Here is a 23697-nt window from a genome sequence, read left to right on the forward strand (position 1 = left end):
CCTACGAACGCTCTGTACGACCCACCTCCTCAGCAGGCCACGTACTGCACGCCTGACTCGTACTACGGACAGCAGACGTACCACGCCCCCCAAGCACAGCAACTGCAGCATCAACTGCCCCATCAACAACAACAACAACATCAGCCACCAGTCAACGGCGTGGGAGCTCCCCTCTACCCGATTGTATCGTACCCCTCGGCCCCGGGCAGCAGCCAGTATGGTACCCTGCGGTCGTCCCAGTCTCCCTGCCAGGCTCCCGGGGCTGTGCCCACGCTGGTGGGGGCGCCGCTGCATCAGCATCCCCAGACGTCAGCCGACACTAGCTCGCTGCCCCCCGCGTTCTCCACGACAGCAGTGCAGCAGTTCTGCGGGGCGCCGACCACAAATCAGACGTCCCCAGCTTACAACGGGACGGCGCATCACCCAGGTGAATGCTACCCCTTGAACGCCTGAACCCAGGTGCATCCTGGGGGGTTGTTCTGACGGTAGCCATGGTGTTGATTTAGATTTGGGTCATATTGGATACTCTTAGTGGTAAGGGTGTTTGACTGTTGGAGGGCTCTTAGAACAGCGGGTTCTGTGTTTGAAGCCCGATGTATATGAACCGCATCTGTAGGTGTGCTAGAACCAGATACCCTCACCCGCACTGGCTTACGTGTTTCAAAATTCTTTGCAATTCACTTTGAATAAAAGCGTCTTGTTAAAGTTAAGACTAAATTAAGACTTGGAACAATTTCGTAACCTAATAATTTGATTGACTTACGGTAGTTTGTGATTCTACGTCTTTAGCAGACCAACCCACGTCGCACCAACGTCACTATGACCAAAACAACCACGCAGCTGCCCTCTATGACCCCTACCAAGGGGTCCCCTACGGTAACATGACGGCAGACGGAGACAGACCCCCGTCGGGATCCACCACCACCTCAGTCCACTCCTCCCCGAGGCACCAGCAAGGTAAAGCAAGAGGTTAAACTCTGTAACGCTGTAAGGTCAAACTGAATGGTATTGCTAGCCTATTTCTGATCGTGGATCCAGAAGTTAATAAATGGTATAGCTGAACTTCTTTCACAGCGCCTTGGCCTTGAAACCAGACGGTTAGAGTAATGCAGTATTTCTTGTTTTGTTACATATTCTTGTGAAGATGAACTAATTTGCATGTGCGAGAGTATTCAGGAGAAGGGTTTGAGCATATCTATTCTTGCAGTGGCCAGTCTAAACATTTTAAACCTTTTATAAACACTTATTCTAAGGACGTTGGTGTCTGGACAGGATATTTTGGCCAGTCTTCCCACCGGCTACGGGAAAGTGCTGGCAGAGTTTGCTTTTGGCCAAGGAGGGATACTGACGATGGGAAGACGATGCTATCGTTTTAGTCATCAATCCTCTTCTTGATCAAAGATTAATGTCAGCTATACACGTTTGTCGTGGTTCCACTGGTCAGGTTGTTTCCAGTAGAGACCCCTTCTATGTACCGCACTTCTACAGGTCCATGCAAATCCACACCGCCAGCAACATGATTGCTAGATATTACTTAAAGCTAAATTAATTAAATCACCACGTTCACCCAGATTTGAACTCATCTTCCATCAAACTTTTGGGGAACGGACGGACGGACGTTATTGTTGATGACCTGTCATCCAAGGTATCAACGAGTACTAGCAGATGTGAGGCAGAGTAGAGTGGGCCATGACTTCGCCCTCTGTCTGCTCAACTCCGCTGATGCTGCTAGACCTTCTCGTGCCGCTCGTTTGCTCGCGCAAACTGCTAGCTCCACTTCCACTCTGCAAGCAGCCCGTTTCATAGAAGTAATTATGCGGTAGATAAGGTTAGCTTGTCAATTTAAAGAGCCAGTGAATGCTCTTTTAGCTGGAATTTTAAATACTGTAATTAAAAAAAAAAAGTACTGTTGTGTATGAGCGTAGTTGAATGCGAGATGTGCCACAAATGCGCCTGACACTGAAATTATTGTACATTACTTTTTTTTTTTTTTAATTGTAATTTCACATTCAAAATTCTAATGGTTGCGATTGGGTTTTTTCTTACTGTTAGCACTGCTTCATATAGTAGGTCTGAATATCACTGACAGGCTTTTATGTATCATTTAAACAGAGTTTTTTAATTATTTTCTTTCTCTTCTGGCAAAAGATGTTGACTGGGAAACCTGCTTCCACCACCAACCAAGATGCAAATGTTGGTGTGTTGAGTATAGCAGTGGGAGGCCTTGACACATACCCTTAGTGATGTTGTGATGATTGTCTGGTTCTAATGACGGCTTTTACTTGCTAGTGGATGGCTGTGGGACAGACCTTTTTTACTTTAAGTGATTAAAAAGTCTGGATTAGATAGATTTAGTCGTTAGACTGACACTTTGAACCAAAGGGACTAACGACACACACACACACACACACACACACACACACACACACACACACACACACACACACACACACACACACACACACACACACACACACACACACACACACACACACACACACACACCTGGTCGCGTCTCTCCTGCCCTCCAACCTTGACTGTTGTACCCCTCCTCCCAACAGGAGTGCACTATGGCTATGATGCTAACAGAAGCGGGAGCCTGGCATGTGAACCCAGCCCTGCCACAGGTCCCTCAGATTCCAGCTCTGAGGAGGAGGACGACGACGATGAAGATGAGGATGAGGAAGCAGGTCTGCTGTAGCTTTCAAACCTCCTTCTCCCCTCCCCCTCCATATCCTACTAAGGCCATGTTTACACGAGGACGCTTGCGGGTAAAAACTACCAAATATTTTATTGGAAGAGCCTTTCGTTTAGACGGTGACGGTGTTTTTGGGCCTGAAAACGCAAGAATCTGAAACCACCCTCCAGAGTGGAAAACTTGAATACGCTCCGCCGTAGCGTTTCCGTCTACACTGCCAAGACGCAAAACTCTGCTCAGATCTGCTCACGTTGCGTACGCGTTTACGTCACATACAGCGCCAGTGCAGGGAAACACTCTAACATGTTGGATTATTTCCATGCGTCGGACCGACAAGCTGCTCTGGCAGCTCTAATAATCTTACAGGAGTCTTTCCACGAAATGTACAGGATATGAACAGATAGTATTACGGAACAGAGAAGGATCTGTAATCATGTTTTGGTTTTCGCGGCACAGATAAGGAGGGTTCTACGCATGCGCTCAGACATGGCGGTGTCGTGTGATAGTGTATCACAGCACCACCTAGCCACCTGACATGCATACCTTATCGAAAACCACACACTTTTGGGTCACCGTATGCAGGCAGATTTCCCCCCCCAAAAACGCTTGTCTAAACGCGGAATAAAAAGTGAAGACGCGACACCACTTTTGCGTCTTCTGTTCAGACCGTCATCATGTAAACGTAGCCTTAGGCTGTTTTTGTTACCCATGACAGAATCCCCCCTTGGTAGTTGACTCTTAATTAGCATCTGATGTAACAATAGATGTGCTCGTCTTAGCCCTGTCCCGCTCCCCAGAGCAAGATGCTCTGAGTCCCGTTGGGGCTATCCTGTTCAGGGCTGGCATGTTGTTTCCAACTCCCAAAGCGCTATGCTGTAAATACCATTGTTCCCCGGTGATTTCTCTCGGTACCCAGTTCCTTTCACATCTCAGATTAAGTTTGTTTAAGCCCCAAGACTGTTTGTGTGTTTGTGTCTCCATAAAATGGGAGGTAAAAGGGGAAGAGATAAGTAGGTCCCTCATCTTTAACCCTGTCTCCCCGGCGTATATACGAATCCTACTGTGGCCACGCCAAGACCCGCCCTACTCTGTGATTGGCCGGCTTGCATGCAACTCAACTGGACGCTTTAGAACTCTACGGTACCCTCGCTGTGAGCCTTCGAGAGCGTCACAAAACCATCCTAACCCCAACCCTAACCCTAACCCCAACCATAGCAGCTAATATCAAGCCAGTAAAAGCGTGGTAGTCTATAGACAGTAGAATCAAAGATAGGGGCGACGTGTGATCAGAAATAGTGGCAGGCGTGTGTTTTCGGGATATTGGCGTGGCCATGGTAGGATTTGATAATTCTGCGTCCCCTTGTCCCTCCCAGATCATCCTGGACCCAGGTACCAATGGGATTAGCAGGATAGGATTGTACCATGACCCAGCCAATTCGCTCTGAGATGATTACGCTGCCTTAGTTCATTGAGTTATTGCTCTGTGTTTGCACCATCGTTTAAGCTTTTTATTCCACTAGGTCAAAGGTTATTTCTCGCCTGGCACACACTAGTTAGTTAGCCTCGTGCTAAATGCTTACATTAATCTACCGTCATTCTCGGTCAATGTGTTGTAAAACCTCATCTTCACAATGTAATTATTCAGGTCGTTCAAGTTCCTTCTTTTCTTTCCGTTTCGCCGTCCTCTCTGATGGACCATCTCTCTCGCTCCCTTAGGAGGCGATACGTCCTCCTCTACTACAGGCAGTGCCTCTCCTGTTCCCAACAACTTCGACTGCCTGGAGGGGGGCAGTTATCCAGGTACACTCACCACTGTTACATTCATATAAACTACTTATCATCATACTGTTACAGTTTCTCTACGCATAAATTCACATAATAAATATCAATTATTTCTTCTGTTGTTTCTCTCTTGGTTCCTCATCCAGACTCGATAGCCCCCTCCGGTGACATGCCCAATCACAGCCCCCCCTACAATAACTACGGTTACCCTGGCATGCAGCCAGCCTATCAGCAGGGCCCAGCCTCCCACGGTGACTCCTCCCCCTCCCATGATCTGTACGGGCAGCAGCAGCCCCAGCAATACGCTCAGGTGAGTCGACCCCCGCCCGGGGCGCTGGTGGAGCGCTCCGCAGAAGAGCTTGTGCCGTGAGAGAACACAATATCACATCACTCTAGCCGCCGTTGGATGACAGACTAGCGTTGTGTAGTTTCCTTTTTGTAATCTATATTTTGCATATCCTTCATTTCCTTGTTTACAAGGCTGACGAGCCCGCCTAATATATTATTGGCTGCCTGAAAAGGAGCGGCAGTGAAGACACCCACGGCGCTCAAAGTTGAGATAGTTTCCACCCTAAGCTCGTCTTTTGGAGCGATTAAAAAAAAAAAAGACACTTGCGCTGCGTGGACAAGGGCCCTTAGCTGAATATGGTATCTGTTCTGATGATCAGAGCGACGGGTCTATGTGTAAATCATGAAGGTATATATTGTCACGACCCCACTGGTATCTAGGGAAAACGGCTCTCTGTCTAGGCAGGAGTCGAGACACATAAGTGGTATAACCACAGCTGGCAGGCAACTAGCTTCCGGGGCACGTGTGTAGTGACTCACCTGGGATCCTGGTGAGCGCTGGTCCTTCTCTCTCTTGCTATGGAGATAGCCCAAGCGTTGGGGTGAACGGTAGCTGTCTCGTTCAGTTATGGTTTTACATACTTAGACCAACACTTGACAAACAAAGACGGTGAAGGGGCGGTCACGTTCCCCCGTTGGACTCCTTAGCTCTGGTGTGTAACGGCATATGGGTGAATGGCTTTACAAAGTCTTATCCTGCTGGGGTGTAACCACTGGCCACCATGCTGTGTATATCCCCCATCTTGGATCCGCCAGGTGACCACAATCAACCAATCAAGGGAGCCACTCCCACCGTTACCATGACCACCAGTTACCAACCAGCTTAACCTTACCCAACAGTAGGATCGTGACAATATGTATATGGTTTCACTACAAGCTTTGGGAAACCTCAAATTACTAAATGCCACTTGCAAAGCGTATATTAGTGATGTATTTTCCCCTGCTAATATGTTGTTTATCTTATTTATTACAATTAAATATAAAAATGCACTCTTTTCGCATGATACAAAGCATATATTGGTGTGTGTTCGTTTTTAGTGTGTACACCACGATAGTCCCTGACCTGGTTGGGTCCCTCTCGTCCCCTAGCCCTTCCCCAACATGTCCACGCTGTCGGCGGCCCTGGGCGGCCTCAGCGGCGTGCCGGAGCTGGAGCTGGAGGCTCTGATGCCGGTCAACCTGCTTCATGAGCGCTCCCTGCTTCCTGATCGGCCCCTGGAGGCCCCCGAGCCCAACCTCAGCCCGGACCTGAGGAAGGTCAACTGCAGCCCTCAGTGAGTACTGCCCCCTCCGCGGGACGGCCAGAGCCGTTTAGCAGCACGGTTCAAAGGCGATGGCTGACATTAGTCTGAAACATCCCTGACTTGATGTCCATGGGCTGTTTCTGACTACTACCAGGGCGTTACCATGTGTTCACTTACTAAATATGAAATGGACATTGTGTTACCTTAGTTTTTCTATTTTACACATACGTTGTAGTGCATTACATTGTACCCGATGACCTCCTGAAGGGTTCTTTAACCCTTGACCCTCCTCTCCACTCCCAGGACCTTCCGCTGCACGCTGAGCAGCATCCCCCAGACCCAGGCCCTGCTCAACAAGGCCCGCCTCCCCCTGGGTCTACTGCTCCACCCCTTCAGAGACCTGCAGGTAAGACCGGACCTGGACCTGGTCCCACCCCGTGCATCCCGGAGCCACAGGGGAGACCCAACCCATTACACCTAAGACTGGGTTCAGACTCTGGACACGTTATTAACCCCTGGGGGAAATTCATCATCGTCAATCCTTTATTTAACCAGGTGGAAGTTCATTGAGGTTAAAATCTCTTTTACAAGAATGACCTGGCCAAGAGGGTCGTTCTCTGAGTGTTCTGATGAAAAGTGCAATGTAAGGATAGAACAAAAAGTAAATATAAACGCATCAAGGTACAATGTAGACAAATGTATACAAATATGCATACCTAGTAAACAAGGGATTAAATATGATTCTCCAGAAAGTAAAAAAGAAAGACAATGTGCACCTGCACGAGTCTGCCAGTCAAAGTCGAACTGGTGCAGCGCACTGTGAGGTTTGCCCTGGAGCAACGGTCGGCAATCCTAGGCACGCGTGCCACCACCGGCACCTGGCAGCATAATCATTGGCACACTTGAGAAAAAAAACCAATGCATTGTTGTTTCTACCGATTATTATTTTTTTTGCACTTTATTCTGTTTTTTGCACTTTATTTTGCACTTTATGGGGGCATTTACTCCCAGTGCAAATATGTTTAAATGAGTTACTGAAAGCAGTGTTCTGAAATGGGATCAATTAATAGTATGTAGCCTAAACCTATGTTGTGAGTAATAGAGAAGAAGATATTTAAAATATTGTTGCAAGTGGCCTGTATGCATGGTTTTGCAAAGCTGTACATGTCTTAAAGATATGATTTGGTTGGTTCCAACATCCTCATATATCCTCGTATTTTACTTTTCTCACAGTGCAAATATGTTTTTTATTGAGTTTCTGAAAGTGGTGTTTTAAGATGGGACATATGTAATTATAATTTGTAATCCCATGTTGCAAATATAACAACAACAAAAAACATTATACAATTCCAGGTCTTCTGGAAATGGTTTTGTTCGCTGTGTCATAATGCAGCTTAATATTTAATATATTGTTGCTTAAGGCACACTCATTAACGAGAAAATGTCCTAGGGTTTGTTCTTTTCAAAGAAGACGGCTAAGACTATGTTCCCTGGAGTTCTACCAAATTGTCTGTATCTTTTATTTGAGGTGGAAAACTATTTAAACCACGAAAATACTAAATGCTGAATAAATATATATTGAGCAATGCGTTAAAACTGAATCTTAAAATCATGATTCGCATGACCTTTGCTCTCTCTCGCAGCAGTTGCCGGTGATCACGTCCAACACCATCGTGCGCTGCCGGTCGTGTCGGACGTACATCAATCCCTTTGTGTCGTTTCTGGACCAGCGGCGCTGGAAATGTAACCTTTGTTACCGGGTCAATGACGGTAAGACCAGGGTTATAGTGCCCCCTGTGGTCAGAGCGGTACCCCGGTAACCTTTGTTACCGGGTCAATGACGGTAAGACCAGGGTTATAGTGCCCCCTGTGGTCAGAGCGGTAACCCGGTAACCTTTGTTACCGGGTCAATGACGGTAAGACCAGGGTTATAGTGCCCCCTGTGGTCAGAGCGGTAACCCGGTAACCTTTGTTACCGGGTCAATGACGGTAAGACCAGGGTTATAGTGCCCCCTGTGGTCAGAGCGGTAACCCGGTAACCTTTGTTACCGGGTCAATGACGGTAAGACCAGGGTTATAGTGCCCCCTGTGGTCAGAGCGGTACCCCGGTAACCTTTGTTACCGGGTCAATGACGGTAAGACCAGGGTTATAGTGCCCCCTGTGGTCAGAGCGGTACCCCGGTAACCTTTGTTACCGGGTCAATGACGGTAAGACCAGGGTTATAGTGCCCCCTGTGGTCAGAGTGGTAACCCGGTAACCTTTGTTACCAGGTCAATGACGGTAAGACCAGGGTTATAGTGCCCCCTGTGGTCAGAGCGGTAACCCGGTAACCTTTGTTACCGGGTCAATGACGGTAAGACCAGGGTTATAGTGCCCCCTGTGGTCAGAGTGGTACCAAACATTTTGCACACCTCCGTCCTTTCGTATGCAAAATTAATTAGACAACTCTCAGGTGTTATGTTTTGGAGTGGTTGATTTTTAGCGTTTTTGCCCCATTCGCTTTCCATATTGATTATTAATATTGTAAATATTAATAATAAAAAATTCTGCAATGGATGATCTCTAAAGATAAACCTCCCTCTCCCTCTCTCCAGTCCCAGATGAGTTCATGTATAACCCGGTGACCAGGTCTTACGGTGAACCCCACAAGAGACCAGAGGTTCAGAACGCCACGGTGGAGTTCATCGCCTCTTCAGACTACATGGTTGGTACCCTCTCCTCTCCTGTCTCCTCTCCTCTCTTCTTCTCCTTTCTCGTCACCTCACTTTGCGCTCCTCTTTCCTCTTTCCTGTTCTCTTCACCGCTCCGATTCTGCTCTCTTTCCTCTCCTCTTTTTAATAGCTGTGTTGGAGTGATTGTGTCAAGGTGTAGGTTGTCCAGTAGATAGCATGTACGTATTGTGAACATCCAGTAAACATGCTTACATTTGTGCATTGGTTTTATTCCAAAGTGTTTGTGCATACACAGAGACATGCATTGGTTTAATCTGATTTCATGTTTTCATGTCTTTATGTGATTCTACGTGGTCAGATTTCATAAGATCTTAATGTGACCCGGTGTTGACACATAATTTGGTGCTACACACGTCGAAAATAGACATTTTCTAAAAATGTGGGACTTTTTCATAGATTACTATGTTGACGATCATGTCGGACAAATTTCCATTTAAGAAAATAAGCTAACGTTGAACTGGCTCTTCAACGTTACGTTATGTCACATTGCGTAAAGTCTGTTGTGTTTCGCTCGTTTAAGAGCACAACCAAGAAGGGAGGTCCACACAGACTGTTAAATGGCAGCTAAATGTATTTAATAACTCACTTTAAACAACTGAAAACAATAAATCTGTAGTACCGAGGTGTTTGAGTGATATGAAACAAAATGTTAGGCCAAACTACGACTAAACAACAAAAGCTAGAGGAACGGAACCCAAAGCCCAAACAAACCCAGTTGGGCCCCAGGCAGGCAGAAGCCTATCAGGTGGGAGAGAGCGAGCCCACATTGGACCCCTCAATGAGGTTGGAGGGGCCAGGCAGTCAGCTTCCCTGGAAGGAGAACAGAGGCCAGCAGAAGCAGGACTGCTCAGGGCCGTCACATCAGTTTCTTTGTGTGCACATCTAATGCGGTCAATCTTGTTTAATGTGTTCAGCCCAATGTGACGCTGCTCTGGTTCTGTGTGTCCCAGCTGCGCCCCCCCCAGCCTGCCGTCTACCTGTTTGTGCTGGACGTGTCTCACAACGCCGTGGAGGCCGGCTACCTCCAGCACTTCTGCGACTCCCTGCTCGACAACCTGGATAAGTGAGTGTCAAGTTTACGATCAGATAAGATGACAAGAGTAAAACTGCCGTATCAGAAGTGAAAAAGTGGTATCGGGACATCACTATGTAGAAGAGTTTCCTGTGACCTCGATCCAATAGCTTTGATTTTAACATTATAGATTCATCCATAGACTAGTCACTCAAATCAGTCTTTAGAATCATATCTAAAGTCTGAGGGCAGGCGAGCTCTCATCGTGGTTGGCAGAGTGTTTTGCTTACTTTTGCTTCGTGTCTGTGTAGACTCAATAACACAGTGTACACTTAAAGGTTGGGTATGGGATTTGCGAAACGCCAGCAGATTTTGAAAATACACAACTCAAATGGTCCTACCATTCCCAGTAGTTGGACGCGCAATCATGCACGAGCGCGAACACGAGAGCGAGCCAGGCCAGCTAGGTTGGAGTTTAGGGTTGTCTTCTAGTGCTAGGTCCAAATGTCGATCAGCTAGTTAGCTAGCTCCAGTAGCTACCGCAGGATAACAACAAACAGAAGCTTGCTCTGGGTCACGAGCTTTGAGTACGTGCACGAAGGGGTCACACGCGGGAAGCCGGGGAGGGGGGGGGGGAGGGGGAGGGGGAGGGGGAGGGGGAGTGCAGTACGACCGTTTGATTGACGTACTTACTGTCCGATGCCACTCGGTGGTTCTGGAAATCATTGGCTGGAGTTTTTCAAAGGACATTATTCCCAATATGTTTTAGGTGCGAGTTACATTTTTGTGTGTGTTTGGCGCCAGGTTGCCAGGAGACACGCGCATGCGGGTGGGCTTCCTGACGTTCGACAGCACGGTCCACTTCTACAACCTGCAGCTGGGGCTCTCCCAGCCCCAGATGCTGGTGGTCTCAGACATTGACGGTACGACCACATGACCTCAAAAATCGAACTTCAGATAAATAATGACCAACTCCAAATCTAGGTTAAAATCTTTGCTAGAAAACAAAGATAATTTGTCAAAGGTTTCAAATCACCCCTTGTAAGCCTGGCTGCTGCAGGAATAAACGTATTAAATCCACTTCTCAAAGCCTCAGCCACTCAAGGTTATTAGTTTCTCCTCGGTAGAAATCTCCTTAAATGTAACCAGGCGCAGCTAATTCGTTACTTTCTGGCCCAGGCGCTATGCTGTCTCCCCCTAGACGATCTGCCCTAACCTAGTAGCACTGCTTGATCCCATATTTCCTCTAACGCCAAACCTTCACCTCTACAACGCCAGGGGGCGTTGAACACCAGATGTCTGCTGCAGAACAAAAACAAAGTCAAAACTTATATTGAATTAAAGCCCTAAATCTCGGGCCTCTCCCAGAACCACAAATACCCTAAAAATCTCTTGTTTCCTATTTGTTATGGCCACTGTTATGCCTTCCTTCTCTGCGGCTGTTCCACCCACTATATTCGCAGTGAGGGAACTCGGATTGGACATGTGTTGATTTTGTCTATTTGTTTTTTAATGTTGCAGATATCTTCATTCCGTCTCACGACAGCCTGATGGTGAACCTGAAGGACAGCTTGGAGGTGCAGACTGCGGACAGAATCGACTTGTTTATGAGTCAATACATGCCGTATCAATTCGTTTTGTCAATCACGATCACTGCACCATACTGTCGCAACACGTATTAAGATGGGTGTTTTGTAATTAATGCAAGGTTATATGTTACGCCACAGAAACTTAACCAGGAACTACAACATTTTTGGATATGTGTTTCAATGGGGGGGACCATTTCTTTTTTGTTGGTCAGATTTTTCTCTCATGTCTGTCTTATCCATGTCCTTTATCCGTTATGTGCCTGATGTAAAATTACCCTAATTTGCCCAATCTTCACGGGTCTTTAGAGAGCGGTGGAAACACAGACAAACCTTTATGGCCCTTTAAAATATCTGGGACCAAAAGTTGTGGGTCATTTTGGTGAAAACGCGCTTCTACTTTATAAGTGTGTGCGCGCGGAGCGCATACACACTTATAAAGTATACTTATGTATACTTATGACAAGTATACATACTTGTCATAGTCGCTTATTTCATGCTTGCTTTGATGCATTACTCATAGCTCTCCTCATCCTTCCCCCCCCCTCCTCCTTTCTCTCCTCAACCTCTTCCTATTGGTCCTCATTTCCCCCTCTTCCTCCCCCCCCCCCCCCCAGCTGGTGAAGGACCTGCTGGGCGCCCTGCCCTCCATGTTCAGGGACAGCCGGGTGACCCACAGCGCGCTGGGCCCCGCCCTGCAGGCGGCCCACCAGCTCATGGCCCCCACGGGGGGGCGCATCTCCGTCTTCCAGACCCAGCTGCCCTCCCTCGGGGCCGGGCTGCTGCCGTCCAGAGAGGACCCCAACCAGCGCTCCTCCAGCAAGGTACCCCGACATAGGCCCCGTCCGCACGCCGTCCGTCAGACTACCCCACGTCGTGCAGCATTTGTTCGCACGCGAATGTGCCGGCAATTTTCCCAGTAACGTTGCGGCTTATACTGGGAAATAAGCGGAACGGGTTCGCTGGCGTTACGGTATCGGCCTTGCCCCTAGGCTGTTTGGATTTCTGGCATGTGTTGCATGAGTGAAAGGGGATGTAAACACGTACAGCCGCCAGCTTTTCACACTCTATACCCTTTGCTCTCCAGTGTCAAGATACAGATAGTTGGCTGAGCGTAGTTTAGAGGGTTAAGATGCTGCGTTCACCTCAGTGTCTTACCTCTGTGTGTTCAGGGGGTTCAGCACCTCGGACCAGCTACTGACTTCTATAAGAAGTTGGCCCTGGACTGCTCCGGGCAGCAGATCGCCGTGGACCTCTTCCTGCTCAGCTCCCAGTACGCTGACCTGGCCACCCTTGGTGAGACGCACGCGCACACACACACCGTGTATCTCTTACCGTCTCAACGTGTGTTCTTACTGTCTTAAGGGTGCATCGTCAGACGCACTACGAGTACTGCTTCATTCTGCGTGCTTAGCTTTGGTCTGAACTATTCTGAATACGATTTAGGAGCCTCCTTATGTATTATGGCAAGAACTACGACTCAATGGGTCTTGGAGCCTCCAGACAATATTTTAGAAAGTAATTTCCGGTTAACGCCGAGCGACGCAATCGGCCTGTAGGAGGCGCTGTCATCTGAAGGGCTGCCTTTTTTTTTTCCTAACTTTTATTATCAATAAGTAGTTTACAAGTTTCTTAAACGTGCTTAAAAGAGTCTTATAAGCTCATGATAAACATGTTTACTATGTTATTAATACTTATAGATAGTCTTAACAAAAAGCAATGTTAATAAGCATATAACGTTCTTATTACCTATTAACGAAGGTTTAATACAAGGACCTTAATAAAGGCGTTACCCCTTGTTATGAACTCTTTTCTATCTTTTATAACTGGAATGGGCTGAAAGCAGCCTTAACTTTAACTAAACCATGTCCTAATGTTATCTCCTCTTCTCTTGCCCTCCGCAGCCTGCGTGTCCAAGTACTCGGCGGGCAGTATCTTCTACTACCCGTCCTACCACCACGTGCACAACCCCGCCCAGCGGGACAAGTTCAGGAAGGACCTGGAGCGCTACCTCAGCCGCAAGATCGGCTTCGAGGCCGTCATGAGGATACGCTGCACCAAAGGTACCCGGGGTCAGGGGTCAAGTCATGAGGATACGCTGCACCAAAGGTACCCGGGGTCAGGGGTCAAGGGGTGAAAGGTCAGAGGCCGTCATGAGGATACGCTGCACCAAAGGTACCCGGGGTCAGGGGTCAAGGGGTGAAAGGTCAGAGGCCGTCATGAGGATACGCTGCACCAAAGGTACCCGGGGTCAGGGGTCAAGGGGTGAAAGGTCAGAGGCCGTCATGAGGATACGCTGCACCAAAGGTACCCGGGGTCAGGGGTCAAGGGGTGAAAGGTCAGAGGCCGTCATGAGGATACGCTGCACCAAAGGTACCCGGGGTCAGGGGTCAAGGGGTGAAAGGTCGGAGGCTTCGAGGCCGTCATGAGGATACGCTGCACCAAAGGTACCCGGGGTCAGGGGTCAAGATCGGCTTCGAGGCCGTCATGAGGATACGCTGCACCAAAGGTACCCAGGGTCAGGGGTCAAGGGGTGAAAGGTCGGAGGCGGGTAGTTTGGATTCAGTGTATTTTTTTAAACAAATAAAGCCTGTTTATCTTTCTGTCTGACGCTGCCTATTGATTATGTATTGAGGCATTGAAAAGCTGTTGCTTGGCTAACCTGCTTTGAAAATGCAAATCCCCTCGGAACGGTCATGGGCTGGGCCGTAGATTGGAAGGCAACGCCATACGCTTCTCTACCACATTATGCCCTGGGAATAAACCGATTCCCTTAGATGTGCAACGTGTACGGTTATTTGTTTGAAACATAAGAAATCGTTATTTTAAAGACGTCTATGTATAGTGTTGCAGATACATTTGTCTAAATTAGATAAATATATGATCCTTCCGCAACACCTCACATTAGCTGTGGGACTTACTCGAGATCAAAGGCACAGCCCCAGGTTTCATTGTCCTCAGTCTCCCCATTATTAGTCTCCCCAGGTTTAACCTTTATTATAGTCTCCCGATGTTTCATTGTTATTGAAACTATTATAGGTTAGTTTACCAGCGTTTACCGGCTGGTTTGCCAGCGTTCACCGGCTGGCTTCTCAGTGTTTTTACAGTTATGAGCGCCCGCCAGGAACACCTTGATGTCAATATCTAGATGAAATTTAAAGCAACATAGCACTGCAGTGGTGTTTAATTAAAATAAGCCTCAATAAAAAAAAAATATTTAGTGTGAAAATCTTTTTTTTGTAATTTGAAAGATTTGGACAATCAACAGATATGTCCAACACTCTGTATTACATTTATTTTGCTGATCCTTTTGTCCAAAGCAACTTTGAATGCTTACAAGTGCATTAAATCATAAAAATAAAACCCAGAAAGTGCTAGAATCATGCAAGTATATAACATTTATAAATTAGGCAATCTGCTATATTCAGTCATTTCATTTCACGGGCCAAGATGCATTCTGAACAGATGAGGTTTCAGACTGGAGGCTGTGAAGGGTTTCAGCGATTACAGTGATCTGACGTTGCAAAGTAAAGACCCAAACAGCCTTCCTAGTGTGTTCTGTGGTGTCCACCTGCTGAGAAGGAGTGTGCTTCCTAGCAAAGCCATCAGGCTGCATCCCTTCTGTCGATAGATCGTCATACGTCTTGCGTTTCAAAATGTCTCCAATCAATGTAACTTTAAAACTGTAGATAAGAAGTATAATGTGTAAATTGTGGGGACGGCATAGCGGAAACATCTAATAGTCTGGATGGATTTCCGCTAGTTTAAATTCTCAGTTGGGGATAGGCCTATTGTTTATGTGACTGAATGTACCAGATTAAAATAGATCATTAGTTTGTGCCTAAACGCACAGGTTTAAAAGCTCTCGTCGACCTCTAACAACCGTTCTCCTCCTCAGGCTTGTCCATCCACACGTTCCACGGGAACTTCTTCGTGCGCTCCACAGACCTGCTCTCCCTGGCCAACGTGAACCCGGACTCTGCCTTCGCCGTCCAGATGTCCATCGACGACTCCCTGGTCGACTCCTCGCTGGCCTGCTTCCAGGCTGCCCTGCTGTACACCTCCAGCAAAGGTACACCACCGACACACCATGTTAGATACACACGTTTAGATACACATACCCAGGCTGCCCTGCTGTACACCTCCAGCAAAGGTACACCACCAACGATTATTCGTTCCCGAGGGTCAAAGCCGATTTTGAACATTTGGACCGGTAACCTTTTTTCCCATTCAAATAAACAAGAATTAACTGACGGTACTAACGAGGTGCCCATTATGAGGAATTAATGGACGACGATAACGGTTGCCTCCACGAAGTCCATTGATTCCTGATAATGGTCACCTTGAAGGGCATTATCCCGCTTAAACCATTGTCACTTACCAAAGAAAATAAATTAAGACCATTCATTTATATTTTCAAGTTCTTCACAAGCCATAACTTAGTTACCCTGGTAACGCCTGAGGGTTTGACTGATACCTGGAACAATCACTACCCTCCCGTAAGGTTCTTATGCAACGGAAACGTTGTTCACTCCTCCAGTAAATAGGACGGACCATAGCTACGACTTGGCAACGGGAGGTATTCTAGTCCGCTCAGCTATGAGCCAGAGAACTAACGTTATGTGTAATTCGTCCCAGCCTTTATTCCATAGATACTCTAGGGTCTATAGCATGTAACCGCGTTGTCTGATTACAGTTTAATTAATTTTTCACAATTTACCTGCTCTCGTTTTGAAGGCTGAACAGACAATTTGACTGGAACTTCTTAGCAGATAGTTTTTTTTTTGTGATTTCTTGCCGATGATCCATGGCTGCCTTTGTGAATGTTGGCACACATCGAATAATCAATTATCCGTTCATACCACCCACTGATTATTCAACCATGACAAATTGAGTTATTCAAATCCCTAACGCCCATAGATGCATACACAAATATACAGATACATACACCAATGTACGCATACTAAATGCATTCATTTCATTCATTTATTAATGAATTCATTAATTATTTAACACAACCACATAAATTAAAACTCATGCGTGTACAAACTGCAAACCAATGTGATTCTCCCCCTACTGTGTGCAGGAAAGAGGCGAATCCGGGTGCACACTCTGTGTCTGCCAGTAGTCAGCCAGCTGAGTGACGTCTTCGCTGGGGCTGATGTCCAGGCCATAACCTGCCTGCTGGCCAACATGGGTCAGTCACACCACCACTGCCCCAAAGGCCAAAGAAGATGGCAAATGTTGCTTCATTTTAATAACTACGTTTTAATGGAATTGGTTGTGACAGTCTGTGAAACTGAATGATTCAATTGATTATTTACAGACGCCTGGAACATAGTTAACATTTTCATTGGAGCATTTGTTATCCTCCGTTTTAAAAATCGATGTTTTGACGTGGTTATTTCTATACCATCTGAAATTCACGTAGTTAGTATTTGTTTGCTCATTGATACGAATCATTAGGCAGTCCGTTCTTATTCTATCTAAGGGCCCTTTACCCTTCAAAGACATGAGCATCAAATATATCAATATTTGCAACTCCTAAGCCAGCAATGTCTCCCAACCCAAAGGCTATTTCATAATCTGTACTAAACTATACCTTTAACCCTGGTCTTGACGGTGTTCTGGCGTCATTGTCTTCCTCCAGCCATCGACCGCTCGGTGTCGTCCAGTCTGGGGGACGCCCGCGACGCCCTGCTCAACGCGGTGGTGGACGGCCTGGGCGTGTACCGCAACACGGTGTCCACCCTGCAGCAGCACGGGCTCATCGCCCCCGACAACCTGCGCCTCTTCCCCCTCTACATCCTGGCCCTGCTCAAACAGGTGCTGATGCTGCACGGGCCGTTTAGATATATATCTGCACACAATAAGCCACAATGTATTTATTTTTAGACATTTGTACCTCTTAAGCCAATGAACCGCACCCTAAACTTAACCACACACTCACAAAGTACACCACACCCATAACTGGAAACTCGCACATATTTATGTTTCAGTCATACGGTCTATAAGCCGCGTTGTCCATACGTGTGTATTCAGTTCCTTTACTCAGGGTGTGTCTGTGTTTTCTAACGGCAGACTCGTTTTTCTTCACTGCTGTGGATTCAGTAAAACACACTTCTGCCTTTTTGAAACAGCTGCCGTTAAAAGCTGCCGTTATGAGAGAGAGAGAGGGAGGGAGAGAGAGAGGGGGATGGAGGAGGGAGGGAGAGGGAGAGAGGGGGAGAGGGAGAGAGAGGAGGGGGGGGGGAAGAGAGAGCGAGTGGGGGAGGGACGGAGCGAGAGAGAGGGGGGGGGGGGGGGGAGAGAGAAGGGGAGAGAGAGAGGGAGGGGGGGAGGGAGGGAGAGAGGGAGGGGGAGAGAGGGAGGGAGAGAGAGAGAGAGGGAGGGGGGAGAGAGAGAGGGAGAGGGAGAGAGGGGGAGAGAGAGAGAGAGACTGAGTCTGTGTCTGCCAACAGAAAGCGCTGCGGACTGGCACCAGCACGCGTCTGGACGAGCGCGTCTTCGCCATGTGTGAGTTCAAGACCCAGCCGCTGCAGCAGATGATGCGCATGGTTTACCCCGACATGTACCGCATGGACACCATCTCTGACCAGGTACCGCCCGCCCTCCACACCCCCACCGCCGCAGACCCCTACGATTAATGCACAATAAAGGTTATTATAGTGATTGTAGCTTAGGAGATCTAGGGGGGGTTTGGTTTCAGTTCGCTCCCTGATGTCCTCGTCTACCTCTAGGCGTCGGTGAGCAGCCCCCCCAACCCCACCGGCTCCTTAGCGCCACCGTCTGGGCGCTCGCCGTCAGCCCCCGCTGTTCAGACGGGAGCTAGACGGTGAACAGTGTCAGCCTGGTGGTGCTCAGGGGTTAACGCCGCTGTTCCCCCTCCCTCTCTGCAGGGGTCCCTGCACCTCAACGACACGGTGGTCCCCCAGCCCCGCCTGCTCCACCTCTCAGCGGAGAGGCTGAGCCGAGACGGAGCCTTCCTATTGGACTGTGGCAGCGTAAGACCCCCCCCCCCCTCCCACCAACGGATGTCAAAGCAACGCCAAACCCAAAAACTGTTTTTCTGATGTTTTTTTTGTTTAAAGTGATGGAGTGGGTAATGTAGTGTAGCTTAGATCGATCTGGTTCCATATCTCGACTTTAAAGTCAATTGAAAGCAGGATAAGATGTATATAGTGACTCAAATTGCCCGTTAGAGGTTACCTGTGACCTGTTATTAGCAGCTTTGGAATCCCAGGTTAGACTGACCATAACATCATCAGGCTCCAAAGGATTCGGCCTAAGTTGATGGCTCAACCCGGGTGATGGGGCATTCTGTAGCACATGCCTTCATTCTGACGCTCCCTCTCTTGTCTCTGCAGGTGTTGTACCTTTGGGTCGGGAAGTGTGTGAATGAGATATTCATCAGAGATGTCCTGGGGTGTCCCAACTATGCCTCCATACCTCCTAATATGGTGAGTACCCCTAAACTTTGACCTCTCTGGGCCTCTATAACGCCTCCGCCTCTACATCTCTCCTCCTCCTTCTCCACCCTGCCTCCTCTTCCCCACCCTAACCCCCCCCTCTCCCTCCCCCCTAACCGTGGTGGGAAAGTAAGAAGGTCATACATAGTAACAACATATCTGGGTCGACGGGCTGGGAACCTAAACCTCCTCCGTAGTCCCCATGCCAGCCCTGGTGCCTGTTCCTCCTTCGACCGCAGAGCCCAGAGCCTGGCTCCGGATGAGTTTCCTCCAGGGATCCCGACCTCTTGGTCTAGCAATAAGTAGGATACGGTTAGCGCTGTCCTCCTTCATCCTACTGAGACAGCGTTTAGGGACTGTAATCCCTTCCTGTCAGACCAAGAGACGATACTTGTACATTTCTAAATTAATTAAAGTCTTGATTCATTTAGAGGTACTAAAAAGGTAACCTTTCAGCATAGCTTTCTTGTAATTACCTAATTTATAGCTTTCTTATAATCACTTACTTGTCCATTTTCAGTTTAAGTTGTGTTAATTCCTTTGTAAAGCTCTCTGTCGGTACTATTTTGCACGCCAAGTGCTGTGTGAATAAAGTTAGTTTCTCCTGAATCTCAGACGGACATCCCGGAGCTGGAGACCAAGCTCTCGGAGAGGGTGAGAGCGTTCCTCGATTGGCTTCAGGACAACCGGGCGTTCAGCTGCCTGTTCTACGTCGTCAGGTGAGACCCGCGTGCCCCTCGACATCGCTCCTCTACGCTGCAAGGTTCTCTGTGGTCATCAATCATACGCTTTATCCGGAACGACTTACACTTTGCCTCTTGCTGAAAGAGGTGTTGGACGGTGCACGTGGGAGTGGGACCCAGAACCTTCTAGGCTAGGAGTCCCTCGAGCAGCTCGGTTGGCTTTCCTGTCTGTGGGGGCTGTTTTATTTGGGAGTGAGTCACAAATGTCGGTCCGCTCTGTCTGAAATGTAATGAACTGTAAAACAAAACCTGACGTCCCCAACCGATCTGTTTTGTCAGAAAAAAACCCACGGATCGTTTTGACTTCGTCCACTGCTGCCAGTGATATCAATAGATGTTTGGATAATCTAGTTTAGGGACGATAATCCCTTCCTGTCAGACCAAGAGACCATACTTTTACATTTCTAAATTAATTAAAGTCTTGATTAATTTAGAGTTACTAAAAAGGTAAACTTTTAGCATAGCTTTCTTGTAATTACCTAATTTATAGCTTAGATAATATACAAATGTACCCAAATCCTTAGGTGATAATTGGTCTGTTCATATACCTGGGGAGCTTTTACAATACAAAGAATTTGTAATTGCTTTGGATGAAGGCACATATAGAACCAAATGACGACAGGACAACCCACTTGAGGTCCCGACCCAAAGCTAGAGAGAGAGAAAACACAGCCCAGCCTTTGTGGAGCACTGGTGTACAGACGGGGAGCTAAGTGCCCCCAATTAGCGTTTAGCTGCCAGGACGTGGAATGTGAAAATCTGCAGTCGGGTCGCGTGACATTGTTAGGATGGACTCGGTTTGACGGATGGTGACCGCATTTCAACTGCTGTTGTTGTTATTGTACAACAATACCGCAATCTGCACTGCAGGGCTGCAGACTTTCATTCTGACAGTCTCAGGATTTACTAACGTTGACTAGCATGCTAGCAGTGTAATATTATGGCTGCCTGGTGTGTAGCTAATCTGGATTAAAATTGCAGCAAATAGCAGGACATTTTTGATAAATAATATGCTAATACTTAGAACCATCTATTGGTTAACTTGGTACATTACGGAATGGGGATAATTTGTCTAGACCAACGGCTGTCAAGGCGGGGTACCCTTTCCCCCGCGGGGTACGTGGATTGATCTCGGGGGTTCGCTAAATGAATCAGCGATTACCTTCCCAGACAGGGCTGTGGCTGACTGAAGGCTCAGTACCCAAAAATAAAAGTATGCAATCCGGTGTAACAGCACTCGGTCTAGATCTACGCGGCTTGCTCTTGGTCATTGATAAACAAAACCAAGCTAATTATTTTCCCGATACATGTGTACTGTGGCACACCCCCAGGACGGGCGATGCTCACGTGGCGAAACCGGATAATTAACAAGCTCCAGAACCAAAAGGAAAGAAAGCCACAAGCTTTTATTAATAGGCTCGGGAAGTGGTGGCGCTCAAATAAAGTTGAAACGGTATGAAGGTAAATCCTCCCCGGAAAAGGGTCCAGACGATAAAGCCAACCTCCTCTTGATGAGGGGGCAAAAAGAAACCCGAGCGAGTGGATACCCCCGTCGTCTCCTACTACGTACTCCTGTCCTCCAACGTCGTCGGTCGAGGCCAGCGTGCTCTCCGTAGGGTTCCCTGTTGTGGCACAGGCCTTCAGCAGCGTGCTGTTGCCTTTTAACCGCCCTCGTTATCCAAATGAGGAGCAGCTGGAACAGGAACCTCGCCGCTTGGTGGCAGAGGAAGACGACCATGTATGGGCATGGCCAGCGATAGCGATTAGGAATGTACCAGCCTTCAATAACTGAACCCTATTGTTCTGGGGGCCGGACGCCACAGTACGTAACGCGTGTTCGCTTTTGTTTATGCAGCAGAATTAAGAACAAAAACTTGTTTGTGAGCTATCCATGTACCTGGGGGATCTCGGTAGGATGTAAATTGTCACGGGGAGTATATGATGGTACGAAGTTTGGGAACCATTGGTTCAGACCGACCATGTTGCCATGATGAATGAGACCAATCTGAGCTAATCTCCCTGTAATGCCTGGCGTGTTTGTGTCTCTTTAGGGAGGACGCCTCTGCTAAGTTAGACTTCTTCCAGAACATGGTCGAGGACCGCTCGGAGATGGGCCTATCATACCACGAGTTCCTCCAGAATCTCCTGCAGCAGATGTCCAAGTAGGTCCTCCTGGTGAAGACAGGAAGTCCCGGCCCCCTGGAACAGGACGAAGAATGTGATCAAGATTTTGCCCCCTCCTTGGGACCACAGAGAGACGGAACAGGCAGCCATGCATACCGACGTTACAACCCTGGCCAATAATGCTGTCGGCGGGTGGCATCGAAACACTGTGGGTTACCCCTTTTGAGGATCACAAATGGATGGATAATGTCCTCTGCTTTAAGTGGTCAGCAAGGAGGTGGCATGACGATGCTGAAGAGGGAAACGTAGAACACCAGGCAAGGAACCAGTACGCCTGGCCCAGAACGGATTGGATCTAGTTAGATCCGATTGTTTCCTAGGCGCAGTGTCAAAACTCCTCCACCAGTTTGCTGTTTCTCAGCTATCGTTAGCCTCATGTAGCTATTCACGCTAATCCCGGCAGTAACCGGGAGAGCCAAGCAACAAGAAATGCCATTCCCAACAATTTGAGTTTTGTTTTGTTTTGTTGAGCCTCCCTTGTAGCTAGAACTGTTCACCTTTTTATTTGTAAGTACTTTTTTCCTCCTTTTCCTTGTTTGAATTTGTTGTTTTGAATACACTGGAGAATTAAAGTTAGCATTCCTTCTACAGTAATATTTTTAGCATGTGCTTTTAAGAACAACCCCCGTTTATGTAACTGTTTTTATTTGCTGCTAGCATGACGTTGACACACGGCTGCTAAGCTAACTTTTTATTGGGATCAATCTGCTTTTCCCGCGACCTTCAGTCAACCTTCGTTTGTTTTGTCTTTTGTTTATTTTTCCAGGCGCTACATAAAGAAGCCAACTTTGTAACTATTGAAAAGGAACTTTTATGTGAGATAATTTATGAAATAAGCTTAATAAATAAAAGAGAGAAATTAATTACTTGACGGATTCATTCATTGATGCCCTAATTGGCCGTATACAAAATTATAAACTTCTTTTCTATATTTTTGTTGATTTGTAATTTAAACTTATTGAGTCTGCAGTGGGAACATTTCTTGTTAAGTGAAGTGCTCTCCTGTTACCATCACCTTATCGTGGTGGAGAGGTTTGCGTGTTCCTGTGAACGTAAGGGCTGTGTTGCCTGGAGTGGTGTCAGGTGAGGGGCCAGACTCAGAATGGTTCACCAAGACCCCAATGAAAAATCAAGAAAGAGAAATAGTCCCTGAAATATGGACCAGATTTTCGCTCTTCAAGGATCCTGGAGGGAGCCTTGGAGAACGCCGATCAGGTCTGCAGGTGTTTTGTGGATCTTGAGGGCCATCCAATCTCTGTACTCCCAAAGCAAGAGCTGTGTTCGTGTTCTCCGCAACGCAAGTCCGTTTGGTTCCCGGTGGGTGTTGGCCTGTTGCTTTGTCACCTATCCTGTTTGTAATATTCATGGGCAGGAATTCGAGGCGTAGTCGTCATGGTGGGGGGGGGGGGGGTTTGCAGTCCGCTGGTCGGAGGATCTCATCACTGCTTCTTGCAGATGATGTGGTCATGATGGCAGCAGCCGGGTGCGAAGCGGCTGGGATGAGGATCGGCACGGTTAACTCCGAGGCCATTACTCTTAGCAGGAAACCAGTGGATTGCCTACTCCGGGTAGGAAATGAGTCCTTAGGCCAAGTGAAGGAGTTCAAGTACCTCGGGGGGGGGGGGGAGGAGACCCGGGGAAGACCCAGGACTAGGTGGAGAGATTAGTATCTTAATACTGGCCGGAGCACGCTTCGGGATCCCCCCGTCAGAGCTGGTCAATGTTTCCCGGAAGAAGGGAAGTCTGGGGACCCCCGGCTTGAGCTGCTGCCCCCGCGAGGAGGAGGAGGAGGAGGAGGAGGAGGAGGAGGGTTACATTAGCACATTCCTGACATTTTTGCAGATATTAGGCCCATGTTTGTGGGATGTCTTGGGTTTATTTTAGTCATATTTGGGATT

General features: G+C 47.7%; 1 protein-coding gene across 1 annotated transcript; it reads left to right on the forward strand.

The window, feature by feature from the left end:
- Positions 1-123: 123 nt before the first annotated feature.
- Positions 124-22967, forward strand: sec24b (SEC24 homolog B, COPII coat complex component; the record flags this gene model as incomplete). The annotated part of the gene is made up of 23 exons (XM_056601120.1): positions 124-427; positions 793-957; positions 2562-2690; positions 4415-4498; positions 4627-4790; positions 5918-6102; positions 6376-6478; positions 7716-7842; positions 8668-8777; positions 9756-9868; positions 10622-10740; positions 11339-11394; positions 12021-12227; positions 12576-12699; positions 13308-13466; positions 15302-15475; positions 16490-16600; positions 17054-17229; positions 17865-18002; positions 18303-18407; positions 18771-18863; positions 19488-19591; positions 21667-22967. Coding segments are annotated over 23 exons (3165 nt in total), but the record flags the coding sequence as incomplete, so codon positions are not given.
- Between the last annotated feature and the right edge of the window lie 730 nt (positions 22968-23697).

The sequence above is a fragment of the Gadus chalcogrammus genome, chromosome 10 (genome assembly GCF_026213295.1).
Source record: "Gadus chalcogrammus isolate NIFS_2021 chromosome 10, NIFS_Gcha_1.0, whole genome shotgun sequence".
In the NCBI taxonomy this organism is placed as follows: Eukaryota; Metazoa; Chordata; class Actinopteri; order Gadiformes; family Gadidae; genus Gadus; species Gadus chalcogrammus.